The following is a 20876-nucleotide window of genomic DNA, read 5'->3' on the forward strand; positions in this document are numbered from 1 at the left end:
ATTTAATTTTGTATTTTTTTTTAGAATAGCTTTTATCTTTATTATTACTAGTTGTTGTACAATAGGTTTTCTCAAATTATAGAATTCATGCTGGTATTTTTTTTTAAAACATTTTTTATTTGTTGCTCTGCTGTAATTATTAATTACTAGTTTAATTTTTTTAACTCTAGTTTTAATTTAATAACTTTAGTCTTAATTCTCCATTAATTCAATTACTAATTTTTATGTGTAATGGTAACCTTGACACAGGCAATAACTAAATAAGGTACCTAGTTCTTTTAAACTTTCAGTTAATTTTAATTTTGCTTTTTTACTGTTTTTATTTTTTTTATATATTAAGAGCCTAATAAAGTTTACTGTTTGTATAAAAATGTTATGCACTGTACATTGTAATGGTTGAAACAATAAAAATGATCCGATTTGACTTGAAATAAACATAAAGAAAATGTTAGTAATAATTTTAATATGATTAATTACATGAAGAATTTAAATATGTTAGATATTAGGACCAATCAAAAGAATTGGAAGAAAGGGAAGAAATAATCAAAATAAATAAACTTCGGATACTCAACTGGTAAGAAAATAAACTAAATAATTGGAAGAAAGGGAAGAAATAATCAAAATAAATAAACTTCGGATACTCAACTGGTAAGAAAATAAACTAATTGGTTAACGAATTAAAGAAAATTAGAAAATAAAATAATTATGATGAAGAGTTATTAGCAATTAATGAATTTTTAAATACTTTTATTGAACTGATAAAATTAAATTGTGAAGAAAATATATTAATTTGAAGTAAGGAACTATTAATTTTTATTATATGTACTTCTTAATATGAAGTATTATTGATTATTGAGTTTTTACAAATACTTAAAAGTCAAATATTAGTGAAATAATAGGAATAATTTTATGAAGAATTTGTGTATATGGAAATAAAATAATTATTTGAATAAAATAAAAGTAAATGTTATAATAAAAAAAAAAAAAAAAACATAGTAGAATTATCTTATGTATTATGAAGTGAAATAATTTTATTTATTACGTTATGTTAATTTAACTTGTGTTACAAAGATGAATAAAAATATGTGAGGAGATAATTTCACAGCTGTACGACAGACATTAAGTCATATGGATAAACAATAATATTAACAAGGCTATATGCTACATTAAGAAAAAAAACATTTTACAGTATATAATAAATATAATATGTTAGAAAATAATAATGCGAGAACTAAATAAAAATATATATGTTATGCATCCAACATAATTATCTGAAATAAATGTATTAGTATGAATAAGTGCTGTTAGGAAGATTATTTGAGAATATTTTATGTATTATTAATGAAGAAAATTATGTATATTTTCAGAAGAATTGTTGTACAAATAATTAATTTTTAAATAAGAGAAATGATGCTATAATTGTAGGTGACATTGAAAAAGTGTAGCTCAAGTTAAATAAATTATAGAATACAGCAAATGTTTAAATGTTATGAATTATGTAAAATGTTATCTTTGAACCAGTACTCTAATATAGATTTATTGAAATGTAAATGCCAGATGTTTAATTTAGTAAAGGATAATATAACTGGCATTCAAAACAAACAGATATCATTATGACACAGTGCATAAAAAGGAAAGTTAAAATACAAGAATTATTTGAAAAATACTAAGACATGAATAAATTTAGAAATATCTGAAAATAATTTGAACATATAACTACTTTTGGCAGAGAGTATTTGTAACAAAAAATAAAATACAGATTGTATTTAGACGATAGTTTTGTGAATGATATATCATTGTTAAAAATAATTATATTATAGTAAGTGATGTTTGAAATAATTCAATAGTAAAAATATTTTTATGAATAAAAGTGCATGTTGTCATGTGCAAGTCAAGTACAGCCTCGCTCTACAAGCCAATAATCTAAGAAAATGGATAGCTGCATGTATTATGAAATAAGTAACTGACATTAAAGAGATTATATAACTAGTGCAGTAAAGTGAAGTAGGTAAATGCGTATATATAACTGAAATAAAATAAAATAAAATATACAGCTATATAATTTAATATTAGCAGAATATTTTAAGGTAGCCAGCTACAACCATTTAACTGTAATAATAAATTATTAGATATTGTTAATAATGATGAATTACAGAAAATAATAAATAATATGTAGGAAAAATGAATCACTGTGGAATACAAGAAACTGGAACTGGTGTGAAATTGAATTAATAAATGCGAAACATGTTTGAGAAACGAAATAATTATATTAAATAATTTAATATTAATAATATTTTACGAATGGAGTTAATCTTAATTTTTTTTTTTTTTTTTTTGTCTTCAGTCATTTGACTGGTTTGATGCAGCTCTCCAAGATTCCCTATCTAGTGCTAGTCGTTTCATTTCAGTATACCCTCTACATCCTACATCCCCAACAATTTGTTTTACATACTCCAAACGTGGCCTGCCTACACAATTTTTCCCTTCTACCTGTCCTTCCAGTATTAAAGCGACTATTCCAGGATGCCTTAGTATGTGGCCTATAAGTCTGTCTCTTCTTTTAACTATATTTTTCCAAATGCTTCTTTCTTCATCTATTTTCCGCAATACCTCTTCATTTGTCACTTTATCCACCCATCTGATTTTTAACATTCTCCTATAGCACCACATTTCAAAAGCTTCTAATCTTTTCTTCTCAGATACTCCGATTGTCCAAGTTTCACTTCCATATAAAGCGACACTCCAAACATACACTTTCAAAAATCTTTTCCTGACATTTAAATTAATTTTTGATGTAAACAAATTATATTTCTTACTGAAGGCTCGTTTAGCTTGTGCTATTCGGCATTTTATATCGCTCCTGCTTCGTCCATCCCAAATAACAAAATTCTTCTACCTCCATAATCTTTTCTCCTCCTATTTTCACATTCAGCGGTCCATCTTTGTTATTTCTACTACATTTCATTACTTTTGTTTTGTTTTTGTTTATTTTCATGCGATAGTTCTTGATCTATGCCGTTCATTGTTTCTTCTAAATCCTTTTTACTCTCGGCTAGAATTACTATATCATCAGCAAATCGTAGCATCTTTATCTTTTCACCTTGTACTGTTACTCCGAATCTAAATTGTTCTTTAACATCATTAACTGCTAGTTCCATGTAAAGATTAAAAAGTAACGGAGATAGGGAACATCCTTGTCGGACTCCCTTTCTTATTAGGGCTTCTTTCTTATGTTCTTCAATTGTTACTGTTGCTGTTTGGTTCCTGTACATGTTAGCAATTGTTCTTCTATCTCTGTATTTGAACCCTAAATTTTTAAAAATGCTAAACATTTTATTCCAGTCTACGTTATCGAAAGCCTTTTCTAGGTCTATAAACGCCAACTATGTTGGTTTGTTTTTCTTTAATCTTCCTTCTACTATTAATCTGAGGCCTAAAATTGCTTCCCTTGTCCCTATACTTTTCCTGAAACCAAATTGGTCTTCTCCTAACACTTCTTCCACTCTCCTCTCAATTCTTCTGTATAAAATTCTTGTTAAGATTTTTGATGCATGACTAGTTAAACTAATTGTTCTGTATTCTTCACATTTTTCTGCCCCTGCTTTCTTTGGTATCATAACTATAACACTTTTTTTGAAGTCTGATGGAAATTCCCCATTTTCATAAATATTACACACCAGTTTGTATAATCTATCAATCGCTTCCTCACCTGCACTGCGCAGTAATTCTACAGGTATTCCGTCTATTCCAGGAGCCTTTCTGCCATTTAAATCTTTTAATGCTCTCTTAAATTCAGATCTCAGTATTGTTTCTCCCATTTCATCCTCCTCAACTTCCTCTTCTTCCTCTATAACACCATTTTCTAATTCATTTCCTCTGTATAACTCTTCAATATATTCCACCCATCTATCGACTTTACCTTTCGTATTATATATTGGTGTACCATCTTTGTTTAACACATTATTAGATTTTAATTTATGTACCCCAAAATTTTCCTTAACTTTCCTGTATGCTCCGTCTATTTTACCAATGTTCATTTCTCTTTCCACTTCTGAACACTTTTCTTTAATCCACTCTTCTTTCACCAGTTTGCACTTCCTGTTCATAGCATTTCTTAATTTCCGATAGTTCCTTTTACTTTCTTCATCACTAGCATTCTTATATTTTCTACGTTCATCCATCAGCTGCAATATATCGTCTGAAACCCAAGGTTTTCTACCATTCTCTTTGCTCCGCCTAAATTCACTTCTGCTGATTTAAGAATTTCTTTTTTAACATTCTCCCATTCTTCTTCTACATTTTGTACCTTATCTTTTTTACTCAGACCTCTTGCGATGTCCTCCTCAAAAATCTTCTTTACCTCCTCTTCCTCAAGCTTCTCTAAATTCCACCGATTCATCTGACACCTTTTCTTCAGGTTTTTAAACCCCAATCTACATTTCATTATCACCAAATTATGGTCGCTATCAATGTCTGCTCCAGGGTAAGTTTTGCAGTCAACGAGTTGATTTCTAAATCTTTGCTTAACCATGATATAATCTATCTGATACCTTCCAGTATCGCCTGGCTTTTTCCAAGTGTATATTCTTCTATTATGATTTTTAAATTGGGTGTTGGCAATTACTAAATTATACTTCGTGCAAAATTCTATAAGTCGGTCCCCTCTTTCATTCCTTTTGCCCAGCCCGTATTCACCCACTATATTTCCTTCCTTGCCTTTTCCAATGCTTGCATTCCAATCTCCAACTATTATTAAATTTTCATCTCCTTTTACGTGTTTAATTGCTTCATCAATCTCTTCGTATACACACTCTACCTCATCATCATCATGGGCGCTTGTAGGCATATAGACATTAACAATCGTTGTCAGTTTAGGTTTTGATTTAATCCTTATTACAATGATTCTATCGCTATGCGTTTTGAAATACTCCACTCTCCTCCCTATCTTCTTGTTCATCACGAAACCTACTCCTGCCTGCCCATTATTTGACGCTGAGTTAATTACTCTAAAATCACCTGACCAAAAGTCGCCTTCCTCTTCCCACCGAACCTCACTTATTCCTACTATATCCACATTTGTCCTACCCATTTCCCTTTTTAAATTTTCTAGCCTACCAACCTTTTTCAAGCTTCTAACATTCCACGCTCCGACTCGTAGAATGTTTTTTTTTAATTTTCTGGTGACCCCTTCCTTAGTAGTCCCCACCCGGAGATCCGAACGGGGCACTATTTTACCTCTGGAATATTTTACCAAGAATATTTTACCTCCAATCTTAATTTGAGTATTAAATAATTTAAATATAAAGGAATACCCAAAATAATTATTTAACTAGTGGTATTATGGAAAAGGTATTTCAATAGAAATGCTACTAAAATAGAATTTAATATAAAATGAAATAACTGCAAGAAGTATATGTTAAAGAACTCCAGTCACAAAGTATAACTAAAATAAATAAAATAAAGAAAAATGGTACAAGTATAATCCTTATTTTAAATCATGTCACTGGTCCTTCCCATTCCTAAGAGCAGAATGCATATCATAATTTTATGAATTGGTATTATATGTTAAAAATAGGTTGTTTTGTAATACTGAATTGAAATAAGTATACAGAATTGAATAATATTTATGTGAATGAATTAAAATGATGCATATGAACTTGTATTAAAATATTAAGTACCAATGAATTGGTACTTGCATAATGTCAATAACAGAGAAAGTTAAATAACATACGTTAGTAATAAGTGAAAATATGAAATAATATTGTTAAGAGGTAATAATAATAATAATAATAACTGGCATTGAAAATGTGGTATAATGAATGGCTTAGATTCAATTATAAAAATGGTTACAAGAAATTTGGATGCTAATGATGAAATTATATTAAATGAAATAAAAAATAAGCAAAATAGTATGGTTGCCAAATAATAATAAATGAAGTTAATAATGAGATAAAAGTGATGCTAATGAAATACATAATTATGAACTAATTGATTACACATTTTTGTAGAACAATACAAATAATAAAATATGGGTACTTACGTATTAACACCACCAAAGCTATAGCTTTATTTAAAATCGAGTCTCTTTATTAATTTTAAGAAATTATTATTTATATTTATTTATATTATAAATATAATTTAACCAAACTTAACCTACCTATTTAAATAACAAATAATTGCAATAATTTACTGAATTTATTAAATAAATACTCAAAAAATTACAGTGTTAATTAGTCAAGGTTAGCGAGCGAAGCGAGCGTAGGTTAAGTTTGGTTAAATTATATTTATAAAATAAAAAGAGACTGTTTTGAATCTATGTTAAACTTATATCGCCCATTTTCTACTGAAATCCGATTGACTACTTTGTTTTTAAATAACGCTGTAGCTGCGGTGGCGTTAATATGTAAGTACCAAAATATGTTTTAAATAATATGAGAATATATGTTGATTATTATGTGTATTTTACAGTACGTTTTAAAGTAAAATCTATTATGTATCATAAAGAAACATTACTATAAGGATTATTTAAAATATTATACATAATTTGTAAAGGAAAATGGACGTCATAAATTGTACTGATATTGAATTTGAACCAAACTAGATATATTACACGATTTAAATGTTACTAATTATAAAATAATATATTACTAAATGAATTATTATTAAAGGACTAAATCTGAATGAAACAATTTAGCTGGAACTTAAAAATTTAGAAAATATAATTATGAAATGTTTAACTAGAAGTAATTTAATAATGTTGTGTGAAATAATATTTATAATGTGATATATAAAAAAGAATTTAATATTATATGACACTATGTATAAAAAAAATATTTTGTTAACACTTGTAGAACTGTTACTACTATCAGAATATGTGACAGATAAAAATACTAAGATTATATTACAATAGATGTACAATGAAATAGAATAATAAACACATAACTATTTCAATTATATATTAAAATAAAATATTTATTAAAGTCAGAAACTTTAAAGCAATAATTGTAATAGTAATATATAATAAATATTTTATTGATGTAAATGAATTGAATATGGAAATGGTACAGCATTCAGGCTTATTGATTAATCTAAATAATTTGCAATTAGAAAATACAAATAATTTGTCAATGCTCAGGAAAAATAATGTCACAGCTGATAAATCAATTTGAATTATAATATTGTATTGTATATTGATTGTAATTATTATTGTTATATTATGTGTTAAGATATTAAAAAAAAGAGGATAAAAATAACTGCGGCTGCTGAATGATCCCCAAAATTTTATTTGGGGAGGGGGTTACATTACTGAGAATAGATGATGCATTACATTCCATAAGCCACATGTGTTACCTATCCCTAGTTACCAGGAAAAGCTACCATGAGAAAGAATGTAATGCAGCTGCAACTTGTTTCTATATTCTTAATGTAATAATAATTATTTAGTTATACACCAGGACTCGTTTGATGAACACTGTCATAGAGATCCAGCCAGACTCTCACGGGATCACAGTCTTAAGTTAGGAACTTGTTAGATACTATATTGTCTTATTATGTAATGCTAGCATGTACGCATAACTTACATTTGTATGGTACAATTAGTATTTGCTGGTATATCAAAGAAGATTGTACGATACATTGTTTTTAAATAAAATGAATATTTTCTAAAAACACATCATCATTGTGTTTCAACATAACTTTATATATATAAATCTACATGTATAAATCTATATAAATATATAAATCTATGTATAACTACATATATAATCCTAATAATTTAGTTATTCTTAACCTATATTTATTACACATTTATTTTATTAATGTATTTTAATTTTAAAATAAAAAATAGTTTACATTACACAACTATGAACTGATTTTTTAATGAACTTTTAAATATATTTTTTGTTTATAATTTTTTTTTAAATATATAAAATAGTTTGTACAATTAAATAAAAATTTAACAACATTCAAAGGAATAAGAGGCTGCTCCGATATGAGACAATCATTCAAAGAATGTTTGTGATGAGGGAAAAACTACATCAATAATAAATACAGCTACTATAACATTTAAAAAACCTATTTCTGTATACTTAGTAAATAATTATTTTTTTTTTTAGTAAAAGAAATAAATTAATAAATTACTACTTATTATCATAATATCATATAAATAATAAAACAATAAACATGATAAATATAAATATTAATAAATTTTATTTAAAAAAAAATTAAATTTATTAATATTTTAATTAATTTTTTTAATTAAAATTAAAATAAAATAAAATTTTAACAAATTTTATTTGTTAAAAAGATAAATCAAGATTTAAAAAAGATTAAATTGAAAAATAATTTGGTAGATTAAACCATGATTTAAATATTTCTTTACATATTATGAAAAAAAAACTGACTGAAGTAAATAATAATAATGAAATTATATATTAGCAATGTGGAAACAGCTCCTTCCTCACACTATAATAAATGATGTATTACTAAAGACCAGATGCCTGATACAACCATAAATATGTTAATCTATCCATGTGAATGATAAGTACTATGGTAAGGACATGTGAATCATGGATATACATGTGAACAATGTAAACTGCTATACATGTGATCAGTTCATCTAATAGTAGATCAATTAAACAATGATAACCCTAAATTTAATCTGTGCAATTGATTTTTTTTTATTGAAATTCATTTTTTCAATACCTATTTGTATTTTTTTAAATTACATAATTACCTCATTCTAAAGAATGCTATTAATAAGTACTATTGAATAAGAAAAACCATAAAAAAATAAATTAAAAAAATTATTTAATTATATCGTTTGAAGAAAATCCTTTAATAAAAAAATAATCAAAGCAGTAAAAGTACTGAATAGGAAAACAAAAAAACAACACTGAACCAATTCTCATAGTTTGAGGATTATTTTGTAATTTTAAAACAATGGTAGAGAGAGTGGTAAATAAGTTTTTTTTTAATATGAAGCAGGGAAAAGTGTGAATAAAATCTGTGGTATGTGAAAAATTAAAATTCTAAAAAAAATACAACAAAATTTTGAGTACACTAAGATGAAGTTCCATCTTTACTTTTTCCTAAAAGCTCTTTTTGACCCGTGTATGATGTAAAATAAGAATGCTACGGCTCATGGAAAACATTACGAAAATGAATATTTTTACCGTCGGCAAGTTAGAAAATACTATATTACTCAAAAATTTTTTTTTTTAAAATACAAAAAAATATTTTTTGGCCACTACAAGGTAGGTGGTTATCATATACCAAATATCATCATAAATAGTGATACACTGATCATTTGTTGAATTTAAGTGGAATACCATACCCAGCACGCATTCCTTTAGTTGAAAGTTACTCATAATTGTTTGATACTGTAAAATTTTTTCGGTAGAGCAATATGCATTCCAGTCAAACTTCAGTGCTAATGGCTGAAGAAACTGATGAATTAAAATGTAACTGCTTAAGTTTTCTAGAAAATTTCATCATAAACTATTGTTTTATGAGTTTTAGAAGCAACACAACAATTAAAATTGTAAAAATTAATTTCGTTTAAGATCTTAAAGAACAAAATAAAACTAAATGGAATAATTAGTACAAGTGTGGTTTCAATCGTTCATTCAAAGTTAACCATGCTACATAAAAAAATATTCAATTTAATGACGCTTATGGTTATACAATACATAAACTACATTATTACACATAATAACAAAAGGAAACCACGTGGCTGAAAGCCACCTGGCATGTGTCAGAAACCACCTTATCATAGTGAAAAATTGGTGCTCCATTTCTAGAAGAAAATTATTTGTACAAATTTTTTTTAACACTAAAGTAAATATTCATTTTTATGAAGACATAACTAATTTTACTGCTCTTTTATAGAATTATATATATATATATATATATATATATATATATATATATATATATATATATATAATCCTTAATTTCAAAGGGGTTATGGCTTTCCCATGCCTCCTGATCTATTATCACTTATGTTTTACTTTCCTTAAGGTCTTTTGAAATATATTGTGTAAGATGACAACCTAATTAACACTTAAGACTAACAATGTAAATGGAATTAAAAAAATTATAGGTACACTTTAAAAGATAGCTACGATGAAATAAAGTATGATTAAAATAAATAAAATATGAAAAAGATAAAGACTATTATTAGTGGTGCACTTTTCAATAATATTTTATTTGGCTTTTATTAAAAATAAAGACTGAAAAGTAACAAAAAAAAAACTATTATAATTTTTAAATTATTAATGCTAGGAAAAAAGAAATACATTGTACGACACGGACATGAAAAATTATTGATTGATCATCATAATAAAATCCAGTTAAGATGATTTAAAGACCAATTTAAAGAATGAATACTGAAACTACACAGAAACATGTGATGGCAGTAGTAGTTCTATTGTAAGCATAAATCCAATTATTAAAAAAGTGAACCATACTTTGGGAATTCTTTTACAATAGTTCAAAACATTTTCTACCACTGCCTAATTATTCTTATGATAAAATGACAAATTAAAGTAGTAAATTAAAAATATGCAACTAACTTCTTTTTACATAAGAATTATGCTTTTCACAGCTCTTCTCCCATTTTTAGATTCTTACTGTCGTAACACATGCTATATGTAGGAAAAATGATCATATATTGTATATGAAATATATAAATTGAGTATAACTTATATTCATCATTAAAACACATTACCATATTGAGGAAGACTCTTAAGCCTAAAAATAATTTTGAAAAGCAATTTCTATACAATTTGAAAATGATTAATGATTAATCATATTTATAATAGAGAAATTAAATGTTGTAACAGGGCTTCAAAACACTGCATTTTCCTTCTTATAAATTACAAAAAAAAGGGATAAGATGCATACTCATAACTGGTAAGTATTAATTACTTTAATATATTACAAGCTGCAAAATTACTGCCTAGATGTGTTTTATCAATATTTTATACACATGTTTTATTAAATATTACAAAACAAAATTGTTTTGTAATAAAAAAAAACAAGTTATGCATCAGTTTTCAACCTCAGAAAATTAAAAGCAAAGAAAAAATTATTTACTTTGATGGTGAGCTATATTTTTACAATTTTAAGAGAAGTCTTTTTAGAAAGATATGAAAATGTATTGCAATAATAATAATAAGATATTATTATTATACATCCTTCTTTAGAAATAAAAAGGATTTTTCCACTAGAATATTAAACATTCCCATGCACACATTCAAACTTATAAGGTGAATACATAAATGACAGACTAAATTTAATAAATTTCTTTTCAGATTAATTTTATGTGTATAAAAAATTAAAAAGCCTGTTTATCAACATAAAAATCAATTAAACAAGCATGCTACCAGAGAATGTGAAGTAAATATGTGTTACTGTAGCAATCTAGCTTTTAAATGTAAATGGCCATAAGCTATGACAGCAATGTTTGATTATACTGCTTGCAGTAAACATCAGTTTGTTTTTTGACATTTAACAACAAACGACAAAATTGTCCCATAAGAATAAAACTAATGTGTCAATTCTTCATTTTTGAAATTTATAAGTACTTTATATTTAAGAGTAATCTTATTTTATGTAAAGTGGAAAAGATTTTCGACTCCACAACTTTTGGTAGATACTATCATGAAATTACCTACTTAACCGGTAAAAATTGATTTAATAAATCATAATGATCAATACATCCACATTATCTCACTTAAAAAAAACATCCTGAACACAACTTGTCAACATTTATATACAACAATACTTAGTAAAATGTATAGTAAAAGAGATTTTTTTTTAAAAAAGATTGTTAAAGAGATTGCAGTTTCAGGAAATGTCCACACAGATATTTTTACAAGATAAATACATTTCCAGCCCATACCAGTGTAATGAAATTAAATGTTGAATAAAACTGGTCACAAAACTAGAATGATATCCTGCAATATCCCAAATGCATTTATACATTAAAAAAAAGTTTGCATTAAAATAATAAGTACTATTACGTTTTTATTATTTTACAGGTAATCAATTTCGTTTGGATAATAATTTAAAAAAAACAAATTCAAGAATTTTAACTAACAAATTTCATAAATTTGAAAAAGAGGGAAATTCACAACGTATAACTAAACAGAAAAAATTAAATTAACATTTATACACACCATAGTCAATATAATAGTAATAATTGTAATTTTTTTAAATGTTTTATTAATTCCAAATAATCTATTTAAAATTAAAAAACATATCAATTAATAAAACTCGTAACTAGTTAAGTTAAAATAATCAATAATAAGCAGAACAGGTAAATTACCAGCAATGACTACAAATATTTAAATTAATTCTACAAGTTACAGGAATTAAAGCAATTTAATGCCGAACAAGCGTACGCGTACTTACGAACACAGTGCAAGAACGCAGAAACACATGGAGTAAGAACCAGCTGTAATCCTGAGACGCCTTTGTAATTTATAAGAAAGTAGTCAGGTTAGCCAACATGCGTAACAAAATAATCCATCATTCCACATTTATTTTGCTAAATTTCTCTTTAAAAATAGGATTTCTGTCTTGTTCACTTTTTTTATAACATATTTTACTTTTTAATTGATATTCGTAAATATTTTCTTAAAACTGAAATCATGGATTGTGTTACCAATAAGTTAAGTTCAACGAACTTCGCGATCTGTGATCCTTGGTTTGTGTGAGAAAAATTGATGTTATTGAAATGAATTCGCAGTTATTTTTAATTTTTTCTTAATTTTGTATTGTATCTTGTACGACTTGCAGGTAATTATTATCGTTTTATGCTAATTAATTTTATTCGTTATAGCTTGAGAAACTGTTATAATTTTTAATAAACAAATTCATTATAACCTAGAAATACTTTTATGTAATTACATTTTATGTTATTTTTTTTTTAAATGCCATCATTCGACAATCTGGTGATCAGAAAATGTATTGATATCTTTCTTCGTCATTAAAATTTTTAACTTGAAGTTTGATAATTTCCTTCGTTTTCAGGTGTTAAGAAATTGTTTGCCTTAAATGTTAATGTGAAGTAGTAATTCAATGAAAATAGTTAAGTGTTGATCATACAAATACATAGTTGCAGATATACCACAGTACACAACCAAGGATTTCAATAAACGAAATGGATTCAGTATATTGATAATTTCTGGTGATAGCACTTGACTTGAAAACTTATTTATAGCAAAATTTAGTTTGTTACTTTCATTAAATAATTTCTGCTGAAGCTTTTTCATTTCACAAATGATACAAATTACTGTAAATTTTATTTTGTTTATCTTGCTGTTAAGTTTTTGTTACTATAAACTCGCATCACTTGCTGATTAAAGGAATCGCAGAAATTACATATTTATTATATATTACCATAATCTCAGGTTAACGAAATGTTTTTACTTTTTTTTTTTTTTATTTGTTTGACATGAGAATTGCTAACAGATTTTTCTTATAGCGTAAAGCATGTTTGTAGTTGAAACATTTACAGTTTATTTATTAAAAATTATACAGTTTAAAATTACTGATTGCTTTGTTGATCAGAACAACCTCATGATTGATTTAATACCCATTAAATTGTTTAAAAATTTTACTCTTCAAAATTTTGTTAACTTTCAGCTAGATGAAACGTGACAATAATTAAAATTTTAACAGCTCTGTTTCAAATTATTATCATTTCTTATTAATTTTAAGAATTTTATGCAAAGACCTGTAGTAACCAATTACTGGTGTTGAAATAAATCCTTGGCAAAATATAAATAAATGTAAACCTCCTGGTGACCGCTTAGGTTTAGATAAGTAAAATTTTTTGTAAACATTTTTAAGAGTGAAATCTTGATTTCTAATGTAATTTTAAGAATGATTCATCAATTCATTTAGAGTCAAAAGCATTTATTTGAACTAATTAGTGGGAGAAGCTAAATTTTCATTTTTTTTGTCTTCAGTCATTTGACTGGTTTGATGCAGCTCTAAGATATCTAGTGCCAGTCATTTCATTTCGGTATACTCCTACATCCTCATCCCTAACAATTTCTTTTACATATGCCAAACGTTGTCTGCCTGCACATTTTTTTCCATCTACCTGTAACTCCAATAAAGCGACTATTCCAGGATGCCTTAATATGTGGCCTATAAGACTGTCTCTTCTTTTAACTATATTTCAAGTGCTTCTTTCTTCATCAGTTTGCTGCAGCACCTCTTCATTTGTCACTTTATCCACCCATCTGATTTTTAATGTTCTCCTACAGCACCATATTTCAAAAGCTTCTAATCTTTTCTTCTCAGGTACTCTAATCATCCAAGTTTCACTTCCTTATAAAGCTATGCTCCAAACATATACTTTCAAAAATCTTTTCCTGACGTTTAAATTCATTTTTGATGTAAACAAATTATATTTCTGAATAAAGGCTTGTTTCGCCTGTGCTATTCAGTATTTTATATCGCTCCTGTTTCGTCCATCTTTAGTAATTCTACTTCCCAAATAACAAAATTCTCCTACCTCTGTACTCTTGTCTCTTCCTATTTTTATATTCAGTGGTCCATCTACATTAATTATTTTTGCTACATTTCATTACTTTCGTTTTGTTTTTGTTTATTGTGGGTTTCAATTAACCATATATCAGAAATGGTCAACCTGAGACTACACAAGACTACACCTCATTTACATTCATACCATCCTCTGAAGTAATACTTTATGGTGGTTCCAGAGGCTAAATAGAGAAAAAAGGGTACCTCAGCTTCTAGTTTTAGCATTTTATGCAACTATAACCAAATTGGCTGATTGGCCCTTGGATCATTCCACAGCCTTAGATCACTACACCGTTGAGCTCCGATAAAAGAAGAGACTGTTCTATGGACTAGTAGAAGGTGTCCTGGGTTGAGCTAGTAAGTAAATAAATTAATTATATATGTTATTGCAAAATCTTTTCTTTTTTTTTGTTTTCAACACTAAGAAGCTTGATTGATTGGCAGTTGGTTTGAGATAAACTAATTTTTTTTTGTTCTCAACTCATCAGATTTGAATCATGTGCAGAGAAGTTAAGTTTTGAAACATTGTATCATCTGTTTATGGTTATAATTGTTAAAGAAGACTGACTGGAAAAATAGTTTGAAACATTTATATATAATAATTGAAACTACCGTTGTTAGTCAAGAAGTTCTAGTGTGTCTGTCATTCTTAAATCTTCTAATTTATAAGTTGTGTTTTGGAAAAACTGGAATTGTAAGAACATACATATTATTATCGTGAAGAATAGAGTATTTTGGCCTAAATAAAAAATTTAGACTCTGTAGTCTAGATTTTTTATTTAGAATGATTGTAATTGATTAAACTCAATTCATATTTTGAATCAAAAACCAAATAGTTTAATGAGGAAAAAATATATCAATTGAATTAACAGTAATAAATAATTGTGTAATAAATAAATAATAATGTTTAATACCATTTGTTGTGGGTCCTCTCAAAAAATCTGAATGAGTTTTCAATATATGAAAATGGACTTTCCAATCATTATTTGGTACAATTAGTGTGAATCTTGTAGATCGATATTTAGAAAATTAAAAATTTTAGTTACTTTTATTTGTATATCGATAAATATACAATCTTTGTTAGAACCAGTAGTCACTTATTCTTAAATAATTACAAATTCACCTCTACCACACCAAACAACAGAGTTGTTTTCATATAATTCAACACAATACTTTGTCTTACAAGAACGTGTCGCCTACCTAATTATGCCTCCATTACCATTTTTAATAAATTAATGAACCAAAGTTTTCTTAATTAAAATCTGCTTAAATAATTCTTAATAGAAAATACACATAAATTTCCAATTTTATATGATCAATCACAGGATGATTATAAAAATATAAAGAAAAAGAGGCAATGTTCTAATGTTTATGGTAAAATCTAAAATTTCATAAAAACAGGCACTTTCATTCTATCTCTCTTTTTAGCTCTAGGATATAGGTATGAAATTATCCATAATCACTTCTCTCTAGATAAATATCATGGATCTTATTTATTTATTCCTTAAATAGAATTAGAAAAATTATACATTTTTCCAACAAAAAAAATTCCTACCAATCTGATGCTTTGGTATGAATTAACACGCAAATTTTATTGCTGCTATACCTGCAAATATTTAAACACCAGTCTGTGGGAAGGTTTTACAGTGGCTGATTGTAGAAAATCATTGAACATTACCAATTTATAATTTAGAACCTGTATGTTTAAGAATATCTGATACTGTCGTCAAATAGTGGGTTTGACAGAAAAATTTAGTTATTTTTTTATTAAATTCTGGTTATATTTATCTGTTTAATTTTTGTAAATTTTGAACTTTTCCGTGAAATTTTGTATTGCCCTTTAATATACGCTTTTTAGATTTAACATTTATCTCAAAGTAATTGTGATTATTGACAAATAAATAAATGCTGTAGTTTTTACTAAATTATTTAATATATTTAAATTATTAAAATTAGTTTTATTTTACCTTTAGGTATATGCTATTTGAAATATTTTATCAATTTCTTTAAATTTTAAGTGATTTAACTATTAATATAATTGTAAGGTACTATTTTATAAATCTCAATTTCATCTTCTACTGGTTTAGGTTTATAATATTTTTATCTATATATTTTTGGAAGATATTTGTATTGTTTTTTATGGATTTTAGTAGCTTTAGTTATAGAATATTAGGATATTAACCAGTATAACAGGAATATATTTTTTTATGAAATTTTGTTGATGTCTTGCATTATTAGCCAGAGAGAAAATATATTATATATATATATATATATATAAAATATTTAATATAATATTAAATATATAATATTTAAAATAAAAAATTATATAATATATTTTTTCAATAAATATATATATTTAATATATTAAATATTATTATTGCAAGGTATGATAATGCAAATTTAAAATTATCAATTTCATCAATAGAAAATGACTATCTGTTAGTAAAATAATGAAGATTTTTTAACCATTAAATTTTCTGTTAGTCATTGTAAGCAAAAATTGAAAAGAAACCCTAACTTTGTAAAATAAAAGTAATATTATATATTATACATTTTATATTTTTATCATAAATTACTGTGATAGTAAATCATACTTGTTCAATGAAACTACATCAGCAGAATGAGAAAACATGATAAATCTAATTTTATCAAGAGTTATTCTAATTTGTTAATTTGCTAGGCTGAGGAGTGCAACATACAGGGCTAGAAGAGTGCTACAGAGGATGAGGGGTAAATGATCAGATGATATTGACTTGGCCGAGGCAGAGTATAAAACAGCTAGGAAAAAACTAAGTGTTGCATTAAAAAAAATAAAATCAGATGCTTGGAATAAATTAATTTCTGACTTGGACTCCCAACTCCTGGGGAAGAGGCTTCCAGATAGCAACTAAGAAGCTGGGTAGATGGCTCCCGTACTTGTCTAGGGAGCAGACAAAGAGGATGATATTATCCCTTTTCTTTGTTGTGGAAAAAGAGTAAACTGAGATTCTCAGTGATGAGGTTCACAGGTTCTTTCGAGGGGAGTTACAATTGGCAACGAAAAAAATCAATAAAAAGAAAAGCCCAGGTTCAGAGGGGGTGCCAGGGTCGGTAATAAGAAGATTGGCAGAGATGGCCTCCAACAGGACCATCCCTGGGCCCTGTTGGAGGTGCTCATGGAAGGGGAGACTTCCCCTAAAATTGGAAAGTTGCAAGGTTAGTCCTGGTCCCTAAACCCGAAACCAGATACAGGAGAATAAGAATTATAGACCTATATGTCTTATTAATTCAATAGGAAAACTGTACGAACAGACGATTGCTAGATGGTTACGGGAGGAGATAGAGGTCTCCAGTGGTTTCTCAAACAATCAGTACAGCTTCATCCAAGGGCACTGTACTGTTGATGCTATTAACTATGTGATGCCATGGGCTGTAAACAAGCTGCTGAAACAAGGAGGAAGAGACGAATTCCCTTGTTAATTTTCCTGGACATACAAAACACATTTAATAGTGTTCCGGGGTATGTGGTGTTGGATGCACTGCGAGCAAAAGGTGTGAGCAGATACTTGTTGGCAGTCATCAACAGGTATCTGCATGACAAACTCGACAGGTGGATACAGAGGAAGGATGGGAAGACTTTTAATATGTTTAATGGTGTTCTACAAGGTTTGGTCCTCAGGCCAGTACTTTGGAATGCTGCGTATGACAGCCTTATGCGCATGGAGTTACCAGGGGGCTCCGAGATGGTCGCATACGCCGACGATTTGATCCTGTTTGTGGCTGCAAATACAGAGGACCAAGTTGAAGAGTTTGCCAGTGAAGCTATAAGGAGAGTCAGTAGCCGGTTCAAAACCCACCGGGTTGGTATAGTGGTTAACGCGTCTTCCCAAATCAGCTGATTTGGAAATCAAGAGTTACAGTGTTCAAGTTCTAGTAAAGCCAGTTATTTTTACACGGATTTGAATACTAGATCGTGGATACCGGTGTTCTTTGGCGGTTGGGTTTCAATTAACCACACATCTCAGGAATGGTCGAACTGAGAATGTACAAGACTACACCATTTACACTCGTACATATCATCCTCATTCATCCTCTGAAGAATTATCTAAACGGTAGTTACCGGAGGCTAAACAGGAAAAAGAGAGAGTGGCTGGTTCAGAGAAAGGGGGATGGAGCTGGCTACCAATAAGACGGTGGTATTGCCAATGGTTGGCTGACAGAAATTGAGGGATATGGCTCTTGTAGTAGACAGACAAATAATAAAGGAGGATAGGGTAGTTAAGTACTTAGGGTTATACTTGGAGAGATCCAGGAAATTTACAACCCATGCCAGGGAGGCTGTTGCAAAAGCTGAAAGGACCATGATTGATCTAGCAAAACTGATTCACTGATCCAAAAACATTCTGGATCCAGAACTGGTGTAAGGAAGCTTATTTTATCAGTACACCATCTGTACTGTTATATGCAGCCCTGAACTGGAGGTCAGTTCGAGAAATTAAGAGGAGCTGTGGGTTTTACAATCATTCCAGCGTAGAGTGGCGATCGTGTCAGCTATAGCATACTGAACAGTATCTGGAGCAGCGGTCGGAGTAATAGCCGGAGTACCATCGATCAGTGTCAGAATTTATTTGGTTTGCAGAATTCTCAATTGAGTTCCCAAGAAACAGGCAAACCAAATAATGCTGGAAGAATGGCAGGCATCCTGGGAAGCCTCAACTAAAGGAGCATGGACCAGGCATCTGATTCCCCGACTTGAACCCTGGGCTCGGAGGGGTTATGGAGGTTGTCATACTTCCTCACACAGTTCCTCTCAGGCCACAGGGTATTTGGGGAATATCTAAACAGGCTCAAAAGAAGATCCTCTCTTGAATGTATTTATTGTGAAGCATAAGATACTCCGGAACATGTGTTCTTTGTCTGTAGCAGATGGAATGCTTTTAGGGTCTCGCCTGAACTAACCAGCTTGATACTGGAAAATATGATAGAATTTATGTTGAAAAAACTAGACAATGGGAACTGGTATCAAGTAAGCAAATATTCTCAGTACAAAGGAAATAGATGAGAGAACTGGAATGCTGATTGACTGAGGTGGGTACTCAGTAGGATTTCTACAGTGCCGCCAGCGAAATGATAGTTTCTGGGAAAAGTCCTCTGAGAGAGACAGAAGAGCACGATCAGAGGACAAAGGTGTGAAGGACAGCTCCCTGCTGAGCTGTTTGCTAGTATACGTTTGAGTGGACGGTGATGGTATTGGCGTACGGGGACTCTGATCCGCTGAGTCCAAAGGCTCCTGCCAAGGCCTTCGTAATGCTTCAATGCCAGTCTAGCCTCGAACAGGGGGAGTTGGTAAGTGGGTTTAGATTTAGTTGGTAGGGCGCAGGAGCACATATGCACTTTAATTAACACCTTGCGGAACCTGTGGCAAGTCCAACACTGCTCCTTATGGGGCGTACGTAACTTGTATTCAAACTATTCACAAAAAAAAAAAAATAGAAAAAATGACACTATGATAACCTCAGATCTAATGATGTCATTAGGTTAAAACATAATTATAGATAAAATAACCACAAAAAAAAGTTATAATATGTATATATACATATATACATATATGTGGGTGTGTGTACATAAAATAAAATAACTACAGAAATGTCACACACACACATGCACACTGATTATATATATATATAATAATATATAATTATTCACTAATTTACTTGTCAATTTTCATCTGATAAGAATAACATGTTCCCATTTCTATAAATTACAGTAATTGGATTGTTTTTACTTTTCATCAAAGATAACAAATTTTCCCTACTTTATTGATGTAGGTTTCCATATTTTATTATTATTTTGTAATTAGTTATTGTTAAAATTAAATTCTAGTCATTCTTTATGTAAATGTTTGATCTTTTTATTTGTGGTTAGTACTATATATATTCTCCTAATGTCCCAGTGTGGTATAAATTTGGACAGGACCCCTGCCCAAAACATCCTATTTAAATCTTGTTTTTTTGACTTAATAATTTTTTATCACAAAGTTACATCTACAGTTATGTTAATTTACTAAAGTTTTCTCATCTCAAAAAGCTAATTAGTTTAAAACATTGTGAAAACAATCAATTTTATTATTACAGTACTTCAAAAATGTACATTTAGAGAAACGCCTACACTGGCTAACCATTTTTGTGAGCTTGAAATTGCTGTAATGCTATGTACAGTATAGAAACTTATCTGTTTAGAAGAAAAAACAACAGCAAACAAGACTACAAAAAAAACTAATGTGAGGATTTTCTCAAAATCTTCTCATAATTGTTTTGTACAAATAATTTCAAAAC

General features: G+C 28.5%; 2 protein-coding genes across 7 annotated transcripts in view; one reads left to right on the forward strand and one right to left on the reverse strand.

Moving 5' to 3' along the window:
* LOC142319323 (damage-control phosphatase ARMT1-like) overlaps positions 1-12558 on the reverse strand; it is a 73300-nt gene extending 60742 nt beyond the window's left edge. Inside the window, exon 1 of one of the 4 annotated variants that reach the window (XM_075356485.1) lies at positions 12418-12558. Coding sequence is in view for 1 of the 4 variants with exons in the window: in XM_075356484.1 (XP_075212599.1) it covers position 8403 (1 nt within the window). In the remaining 3 variants the exon portion in view is untranslated. Of the gene's footprint in view, positions 1-8402; positions 8457-12182; positions 12304-12331 lie in introns of those variants that run through there. The other 3 variants (XM_075356486.1, XM_075356487.1, XM_075356484.1) reach the window with 3 other exon arrangements.
* A 92-nt stretch (positions 12559-12650) lies between these two features.
* Positions 12651-20876, forward strand: part of LOC142319324 (delta(3,5)-Delta(2,4)-dienoyl-CoA isomerase, mitochondrial) — a 70438-nt gene continuing 62212 nt past the window's right edge. Inside the window, exons 1-2 of one of the 3 annotated variants that reach the window (XM_075356489.1) lie at positions 12677-12804; positions 14742-14919. The gene's annotated coding sequence lies outside the window, so the exon portion shown is untranslated. Of the gene's footprint in view, positions 12805-14741; positions 14920-20876 lie in introns of all 3 variants that reach the window. The other 2 variants (XM_075356488.1, XM_075356490.1) reach the window with 2 other exon arrangements.

This window comes from Lycorma delicatula, chromosome 2 (assembly GCF_047948215.1).
Source record: "Lycorma delicatula isolate Av1 chromosome 2, ASM4794821v1, whole genome shotgun sequence".
Taxonomy (NCBI): Eukaryota; Metazoa; Arthropoda; class Insecta; order Hemiptera; family Fulgoridae; genus Lycorma; species Lycorma delicatula.